Below are 9,058 nucleotides of genomic sequence, written 5' to 3'. Positions count from 1 at the left end.
GAGAAATTAACATTAATGTCTCTGGCAACAGTACTGGTGGACGTTCCTGCAGTCAGCATGCCTATTCCACACTTCCTCAAAACTTGAGACATCTGTAGCATTGTGTTGTCTAACAAAACTGCACATTTTAGAGTGGCCTTTTATTGTCCCCAGCACAAGGTGCAACTGTGTAATGATCATGCTGTCAGGTGGATAGATTATTTTGGCAAAGGAGAAATGCTCACTAAAAGGATGGAAACAAATTTGTGCACAACTTTTTAGAGAAACAAGCTTTCTGTGCTTATGGAACATTTTATTTCAGCTCATGAAACACAGGGGCCAACGCTCTACATGTTGCGTTTATATATATATATATATATTTTTTTTTTCAGTATAATATCTCACCTCTTAGTGACTGCCTCTTAAAACATAGCAACATTTGTTTTTTTAAATACCACTGTTTCTTCTTCCTAACGATGATTATAATTCTCCATGTTAGATCATATGAACGCATGGCTTAACAAGGGTGTAGTCTTCGTACAGTAGTTGACCTATTCATAATTAAATCAAGTATCAAGTGAACCACAATGATCTTCTATTCCACTATTGTGCTCTGTTGCTATCTCATTATCACTAAATAACTATCTGACCTAACTATGAGGGAGTAGAATAGAAGTCACATTTCCTGGTTCCCACTCTGTCTGGTCTGTGGGCTGTAAGGTGACGCTTGTTGATAACATGTTGCTCCTCTTCAGTTTGACTCACTGGTAACGATTATTCATGACCTGCTGGTAGCAAACGTAATAGAGAGTTTGGCCAACTCTGAAGACGTCTGTCTGTCTCTCTCTCTCTCTCTCTCTCTCTCTCTCTCTCTCTCTGTCTGTCTCCCTGTCTGTCGGCCTGTCTGTCGGCCTGTCTGTCGGCCTGTCTGTCGGCCTGTCTGTCTCCCTGTCTGTCGGCCTGTCTGTCGGCCTGTCTGTCGGCCTGTCTGTCTCCCTGTCTGTCTCCCTGTCTGTCGGCCTGTCTGTCGGCCTGTCTGTCTCCCTGTCTGTCTCCCTGTCTGTCGGCCTGTCTGTCGGCCTGTCTGTCGGCCTGTCTGTCTCCCTGTCTGTCTCCCTGTCTGTCGGCCTGTCTGTCGGCCTGTCTGTCTCCCTGTCTGTCTCCCTGTCTGTCTCCCTGTCTGTCTCCCTGTCTGTCTCCCTGTCTGTCGGCCTGTCTGTCGGCCTGTCTGTCTCCCTGTCTGTCGGCCTGTCTGTCTCCCTGTCTGTCTCCCTGTCTGTCTCCCTGTCTGTCGGCCTGTCTGTCGGCCTGTCTGTCTCCCTGTCTGTCTCCCTGTCTGTCGGCCTGTCTGTCTCCCTGTCTGTCGGCCTGTCTGTCGGCCTGTCTGTCTCCCTGTCTGTCGGCCTGTCTGTCGGCCTGTCTGTCTCCCTGTCTGTCGGCCTGTCTGTCTCCCTGTCTGTCTCCCTGTCTGTCGGCCTGTCTGTCGGGGTGGAGGGGTATATACATAGAAATAGAATTACTAGAACAGACATTCCCATCCAAGTCAATGTTCTATGATGGGTGGACTGACGGCCATATTGAATGTACCCATGTCAGGAAGTAATATAAAGTCATTCCATTTCTATGGGAATAGCTATCGTGTGTACGTACTAATGTCTACAGAAGACGCTCACGCTAGTCTACTCTTATCAGTAAATAGAAATATGAGTCAGTCTACAAGGCTCATGTTCATGACTTGATTATGTCATATGTATGAACTGTTTTATTTCCCCAAACGTGTTCATTTCTATTTTATATCCTTTCTTTAAATGTTTAAAATGGTGCACGTCTCATATTCTCTGTATCTCCACCAGTCAATGTCTTCCTGAGTACTGATACTGTCCAAACATGATATCCTCTTCCACCATTACTGTATCACAGGAAGGAATAGTCTCCTCTTACACTACTCTGTCAGGATTTCACAGTATGTACTGTATATTTAAGTGCTACAAATAAAATGCTGGAACAGTCCTGACTATTGTCAATTGTCCTTGTTGATACAAAGGCCATGTGTTTAACACTCCCCTGAAGCTTCTCATTGGTCAGTTTGGGGAGCTGTGATTGGCTTTCTGTCCAAGTTCCCTCCTCCAGGAAGTATTCACAGTTTCATCCAATCACACCACATACATCACTGATCCATCCAATCACATCACAGCGTACACCGAGCTCTCCGGTCCATACCATCTCAGACTACTATGGGGGTGTCAGAGAAGACCAAACTAATAGACTCAGCTACAGACTTCTTCCTCCTTCCATTCCCCAATAACCCTCCCTCCTCATCCATCTCTCCCTGGTCCCCCTCCATATCGCTGGGGTTCACCTTCCCGTTCTGCCCAAGCTCCTTGGGGTCGATGAAGGCCACGTGCCTTGGGTCAGTGTTGTTGGCCAGGTCTTCATGGCTGAGCATGGAGGAGTGGAAGGAATCCTGGTGGTTGTTCTTGGGGCAGCAGAAGCATCGGCAGGGGGTCAGGTACAGGTAGATGAACACTAGGACCACACTGGTCACGCAGCCCACCAGGGTGGTGTAGGCCGTGTTCAGGTTCTCGCCATGTCCCTTCTCCGTGAAGTTATGTACCTTTGGGAATTGATAGGAATTAAGTTTAATTTAATTTAGATATTGCAGACGCTCTAAATTGAATTGTATAGAATAGATTTGAATTTAATTGAATTTACACTGGCAAGAAAAAGTATGTGAACCCTTTGGAATTACCTGGATTTCTGCATAAATTGGTCATAAAATCTGATCTGATCTTCATCTAGGTCACAACAATGGACAAACACAGTCTGCTTAAACTAATAACACACAAACAATAATACGTTTTCATGTCTTTATTGAACACACCAGGTAAACATTCACAGTGCAGGGTGGAAAAAGTATGTGAACCCTTGGATTTAATAACTGGTTGACCCTCCTTTGGCAGCAATAACCTCAACCAAATGCTTTCTGTAGTTGTGGATCAGACCTGCACAACGGTCAGGAGGAATTTTGGACCATTCCTCTTTACAAAACTGTTTCAGTTCAGCACTATTCTTGGGATGTCTGGTGTGAACTGCTCTCTTGAGGTCATGCCACAGCATCTCAATCAGGTTGAGGTCAGGACTCTGACTGGGCCACTCGAGAAGGCGTATTTTCTTCTGTTGAAGCCATTCTGTTGTTGATTTACTTCTATGTTTTGGGTCGTTGTCCTGTTGCATCACCCAACTTCTGTTGAGCTTCAACTGGTGGACAGATAGCCTTACATTCTCCTGCAAAGTGTCTTGATAAACTTGGGAATTCATTTTTCCGTCGAGGATAGCAAGCTGTCCAGGCCCTGAGGCAGCAAAGCAGCCCCAAACTATGATGCTCCCTCCACCATACTTTACAGTTGGGATGAGGTTTTGATGTTGGTGTGCTATGCCTTTTTTTCTCTCCACATAGTGTTGTGTTCCTTCCAAACAACTCAACTGTAGTTTCATCTGTCCACAGAATATTTTGCCAGTAGCGCTGTGGGACATCCAGGTGCTCTTTTGCAAACTTCAGATGTGCAGCAATGTTTTTTTGGGACAGCAGTGGCTTCTTCCATGGTGTCCTCCCATGAACACTATTATTGTTTAGTGTTTTACGTATTGTAGACTCGTCAACAGAGATGTTAGCATCTTCCAGAGATTTCTACAAGTCTTTAGCTGACACTCTAGGTTTCTTCTTAACCTCATTGAACATTCTGTGCTGTGCTCTTGCAGTCATCTTTGCAGGACGGCCACTCTTAGGGAGAGTAGCAACAGTGCTGAACTTTCTCCATTTATAGACAATTTGTCTTACCGTGGACTGATGAACATCAAGACTTTTAGAGATACTTTTGTAACCCTTCCAGCTTTATGCAAGTCAACAATTCTTGATCTTAGGTCTTCTGAGATCTCTTTTGTTCGAGGCATGGTTCACATCAGGCAATGCTTCTTATGAATAGCAAACTTACATTTTGTGAGTGTTTTTTTATAGGGCAAGGCATCTCTAACCAACATCTCCAATCTCGTCTCATTGATTGGACTCCAGGTTAGCTGACTCCTGACTCCAATTATCTTTTGGAGAAGTCATTAGGCTTGGGGTTCACATACATTTTACAACCTACACTGTGAATGTTTAAATGATGTATTCAACATAGACAAGAAAAACACAATAATTTGTGTGTTATTAGTTTAAGCACACTATGTTTGTCTATTGTTGTGACTTAGATGAAGATCAGATCAAATTTGATGACCAATTTATGAGGAAATCCAGGTAATTCCAAAGGGTACACATTACTGTTTCTTACCACTGTACCTTTATCGATCCCCAAGGGGAAATAAAGATGTCACAGGATTACTGTACGTACAACATCACAACACACAGCGAACACATTACAGAACCGTAAACACCTTGAGCAGCACGTAGATCGTCTCGTTGAGGGCTTCGCTCACAGCGTAGCACGTATACGTCCCCGAGTCGTCCGGCTTCACCGGGCCGATCTGGAGACTACCGTCAGGAAGTACCTTGGCTGTCTGATTAAGCCCTTCCGTCACCACTACATCACCAGGCATCACCCAGGTCTTAGACAGATCCCTGTGTTTAGTATCACAGCGCAATATCAGCGTCTGTTCCAGCCAAGCTTCCTCGTCCGCCTCGTAGAACGTACTACAGTTCATATAGTCTCTGTTGAGGTCGAAGACCCCCACCCTGCTTTTCTGGGGCCCGGGGAGATAGCAGCTGTACTCATCTTTAAAGTCCAGGGCTGAGTTGAGCCGGAGGATGTGCCAGTGGGCCAGGAGACTATAAAGGCTACAGTCACAGATCAGAGGGTTGTTGTGGAAGTAGAGGCCATTCTTTATCCAGGCAGGCAGCACCTGCAGCTCCTCGATGGGGGGGACCTGATAATACAGACATTATGACAAACAATAATAATAATAACATAGACATTTGTAATGCATGGGGGACCTAATAATAATAATATATTTTATTTGCACAGCACACTTTAGAATTCAGGTAAATCTCAAGGTGTTTCACACCTCACAGGTACATAAATAAAATCCTAAAGTCATAACAGGAATAAAATCCTAAAGTCATAACAGGAATAAAATCCTAAAGTCATAACAGGAATAACATCCTAAAGTCATAACAGGAATAACATCCTAAAGTCATAACAGGAATAACATCCTAAAGTCATAACAGGAATAACATCCTAAAGTCATAACAGGAATAACATCCTAAAGTCATAACAGGAATAACATCCTAAAGTCATAACAGGAATAAAATCCTAAAGTCATAACAGGAATAACATCCTAAAGTCATAACAGGAATAACATCCTAAAGTCATAACAGGAATAAAATCCTAAAGTCATAACAGGAATAACATCCTAAAGTCATAACAGGAATAACATCCTAAAGTCATAACAGGAATAAAATCCTAAAGTCATAACAGGAATAACATCCTAAAGTCATAACAGGAATAACATCCTAAAGTCATAACAGGAATAACATCCTAAAGTCATAACAGGAATAACATCCTAAAGTCATAACAGGAATAAAATCCTAAAGTCATAACAGGAATAAAATCCTAAAGTCATAACAGGAATAAAATCCTAAAGTCATAACAGGAATAACATCCTAAAGTCATAACAGGAATAACATCCTAAAGTCATAACAGGAATAAAATCCTAAAGTCATAACAGGAATAACATCCTAAAGTCATAACAGGAATAAAATCCTAAAGTCATAACAGGAATAACATCCTAAAGTCATAACAGGAATAAAATCCTAAAGTCATAACAGGAATAACATCCTAAAGTCATAACAGGAATAAAATCCTAAAGTCATAACAGGAATAACATCCTAAAGTCATAACAGGAATAAAATCCTAAAGTCATAACAGGAATAACATCCTAAAGTCATAACAGGAATAACATCCTAAAGTCATAACAGGAATAAAATCCTAAAGTCATAACAGGAATAAAATCCTAAAGTCATAACAGGAATAAAATCCTAAAGTCATAACAGGAATAACATCCTAAAGTCATAACAGGAATAAAATCCTAAAGTCATAACAGGAATAAAATCCTAAAGTCATAACAGGAATAAAATCCTAAAGTCATAACAGGAATAAAATCCTAAGGTCATAATAGTGCTGTAGTAACACACACTGCAGTCTGCAAGGTCAACATCATGGTTAGGTCAAGTAAACACAATAAAGGTATAAAAAACATTATAGACGCACGCACGCACAGACAGACAGACAGACAGACAGACAGACAGACAGACAGACAGACAGACAGACAGACAGACAGACAGACAGACAGACAGACAGACAGACAGACAGACAGACAGACAGACAGACAGACAGACAGTCTTATACCTTGATCCTGTTGGAGGAGATGTCCATCAGGCTGAGTTTCTCCAGGCGGGTCTTGTCTTTGACCAGTTCCAGGGGGAAGCGTGAGATCTTGTTCTGGGACAGGTAGAGTTTCTGCAGGCTGTGGAGACCCTGGAAGGCTGAGCGGTCAATCTGAGATATACGGTTGTTGTACAGCAACAGCACCTGGGAATATGGAGAAATGAATCATGTGTGTTTTAAACCTGAATTGTGTAGTTGCTTGCAAATACCAGTTAATGTGTGTGGCGTTATAATAATGAAACAGTAAAAGCAAGTGAAATAGATAATTAACTAAAGTGAAATAAACAATCAAAAATGAACAGTAAACATTACACTCACAAGTTTCAAAGGAATAGAAACATTTTAAATGTCATATTATGTCTACATACAGTGTTATAATTATGTGCAAATAGTTTAAAAAATCTCTCTGTCTCTCTCAATCTCCCCCTCTCTCTGTCTACCTCTTTCTCAGTCTCTCTCTAATCCCTCATTTCTTGCTCTCTCCCTCTGTCTCTCTCTAATCTCTCTCTCTCTCTCTCTCTCTCTCTCTCTCTCTCTCTCTGTCTCTCACCTCCAGCTGCCCCAGCGGCTCGAAGATGAACTCGTCCAGCTGTCGCAGGTTGTTGGAGGACAGGTCCAGGTAGCGCAGATGTTTGATGTAGACGAAGGCTTCAGAGGAGAGGAAGTGAAGGCCGTTGTGACTGAGTAGGAGGTTGTGGAGTTTGATGAGTTTCACCGTGGTCCACTCAGCCCTCAGCCGGGAGACGTCGTTGTAGCTGAGGTCCAGGACGGCCGTGTAGAGAGGCAGGCCAGTCGGCACCGTTGTCAGGTTCATCTTGGAACAGCTCACGATATTACTGGCACAGATGCAGGTCTTGTGGCAGTTGAGGGTTGAAGCTACCGCCCCAGACGGGAACCAGAGGAGGGCCAGGTAGAGGAAGAGGTACAAGGCCCATCGAACATGGATCCTCCTCAGGCTGAGAGAAGGAGAGGGAGAGGGCTCCGGCAGGGCGCCTGCCCTACGTGGAGGCAACATACTAGGAGACGGTCGGTGTGTTGTTATTAAAGGAGCAGAACTTCCTGTATTATGGGTCTTTTTCTACACAGCATGGAGCAGCAGCTGGTGGAATCCCAGGCATCGCTTAATTGAGGTCTGAAAGAAAAGCAAACAGACTATTGTTGTTGGAAACAGAGACATGGCTGTTGGACAGGAGAGGATATCGTCATGGTTACATGCCTGATAGAGTGGAAGTATATCCCCTAAAATACATTCAGTCACACACACACAATCACTATGAGAAACAATTATATTTGCATGCGTTCAGATTTTAACAAATATATATATTTTTCATTTGATTAGTTTCTACAGCATTCCATTTGCTCCAAAACAGCATGATAATAATACAGAATGTATCCTACCTTAACGTCAGATCAGATTTAGCCATCCTCAATCATTCTCTGAAATGAAATCCATCCGCTACCAAATCAGACACGTCTGTTTATAATTTGCACTTCGTTTTAGTCCGTACAGTAATAGTCTCTCCAATGTAAGGACAACAAACGGGATGCAGAGAGACAGAGAGGAGAAATTCTTCCTCGCCTATAGTCCAGCTTCAAACAAAACACTCCTCTGCACCCTATCCAAATCTCCATAGAAGATTACGCAAGGATAAAATTATGCAATGATAAAATTATGCAAGGATAAAATTACGCAAGGATAAGATTACGCAAAGATCAAAGAACACATGCCCTTGGACCGGCGTCACTCACCCAACCTGAATTGATGAATGACTGGGATAAATAGGCTATGGGTCCAGGTATGATGTATTTTTTTTAAAGGTACAGATGTCGGATCGTAACGTGATCACTCTTTTGTCGCAGATATTTTTCATGATGCTTCAGGAAATTCAAATGAACCTCATTAGTGGCTGAAAATGAGCAGTTCTCTTTTTATCCATGCGGGGGTAGTCGAGTCTTTGGGATCAGGGCTTAAAGGTAACCACATGTAACATATGGATTTGCATTAGTATACGCGTCAAAAGTCCCAATGCAAAGTTACTCCTCTCTTTTCTATTTTTCTAGTTATTATTATTGAGGACTCAGCAAGCCAGCCTATTCCCTATAATGTAAACTCCAACAGGAATAACTTCAAATGTATAACTTCAAATTAAACCAAATCGTTTGCACTCATAAATACTGGTTTAAATTTGATTTTTTTAGCCAGCTCACAAGCAAATACTTTATGAATTTATTGTTACAAATCAACTTGCAAGGTTGCTAACCAACTAGCCTGCTGACGTTAGATCTACTAGCGTGCTAACATTAACCCTACCAGCCTGCTCACATTACGCATGAGTCAGCCAGTTGCTATCAACACCTAATTTAAAGCATCAATAAACTAAACCACTATTTATTTTTGGAAATAAATAGCGACCTCTAACCAGTTATCAAAGAATGTTAGCTATCTATATTAAGTTATATTAGCCAGCAAGCTAGCCAAAAATGTACCCCTGTAGCCTAATTCACAGAGTTAATGCAGAAAACTTGACAAAACAAAAAGGAGAACAGGTGAGGTACTATGCAATTAGAGCAAGCGGGTACCATTTTCTCTTTGAAGGTATCTGGAAATAAGTTAATACATTTGTAATAACCCAAAAACA

General features: G+C 42.2%; 1 protein-coding gene across 1 annotated transcript; it reads right to left on the bottom strand.

Annotated features, from left to right (window-relative positions):
* Positions 1-1,401: 1,401 nt before the first annotated feature.
* Positions 1,402-8,260, bottom strand: LOC106572863 (amphoterin-induced protein 1-like). Its single transcript, XM_014147405.2, has 5 exons — positions 7,818-8,260; positions 6,970-7,551; positions 6,381-6,563; positions 4,411-4,899; positions 1,402-2,593 (listed from the first exon to the last, which is right to left on the bottom strand). The coding sequence occupies exons 2-5, from the start codon at positions 7,432-7,434 to the stop codon at positions 2,204-2,206; spliced, it is 1,527 nt and encodes a 508-aa protein (XP_014002880.1). The 5' UTR covers positions 7,435-7,551; positions 7,818-8,260; the 3' UTR covers positions 1,402-2,203.
* Between the last annotated feature and the right edge of the window lie 798 nt (positions 8,261-9,058).

The sequence above is a fragment of the Salmo salar genome, chromosome ssa15, assembly GCF_905237065.1.
Source record: "Salmo salar chromosome ssa15, Ssal_v3.1, whole genome shotgun sequence".
Lineage (NCBI taxonomy): Eukaryota > Metazoa > Chordata > Actinopteri > Salmoniformes > Salmonidae > Salmo > Salmo salar.
The sequence above is the reverse complement of the archived record's forward strand: the minus strand, read 5'-3'. Positions and strand labels throughout refer to the sequence as shown.

Bases quoted from the DNA above. Each gene is read 5' to 3' on its own strand.
- LOC106572863 (XM_014147405.2), bottom strand. From the start codon at position 7,434: ATGTTGCCTCCACGTAGGGCAGGCGCCCTGCCGGAGCCCTCTCCCTCT. The intron at 4,900-6,380 runs GTATAAGACTGT...CTGTATTATCAG, and splicing joins TCTCCTCCAACAGGATCAAG to GTCCCCCCCATCGAGGAGCT. The intron at 2,594-4,410 runs GTGTTTACGGTT...CAATTCCCAAAG, and splicing joins CGATCTACGTGCTGCTCAAG to GTACATAACTTCACGGAGAA.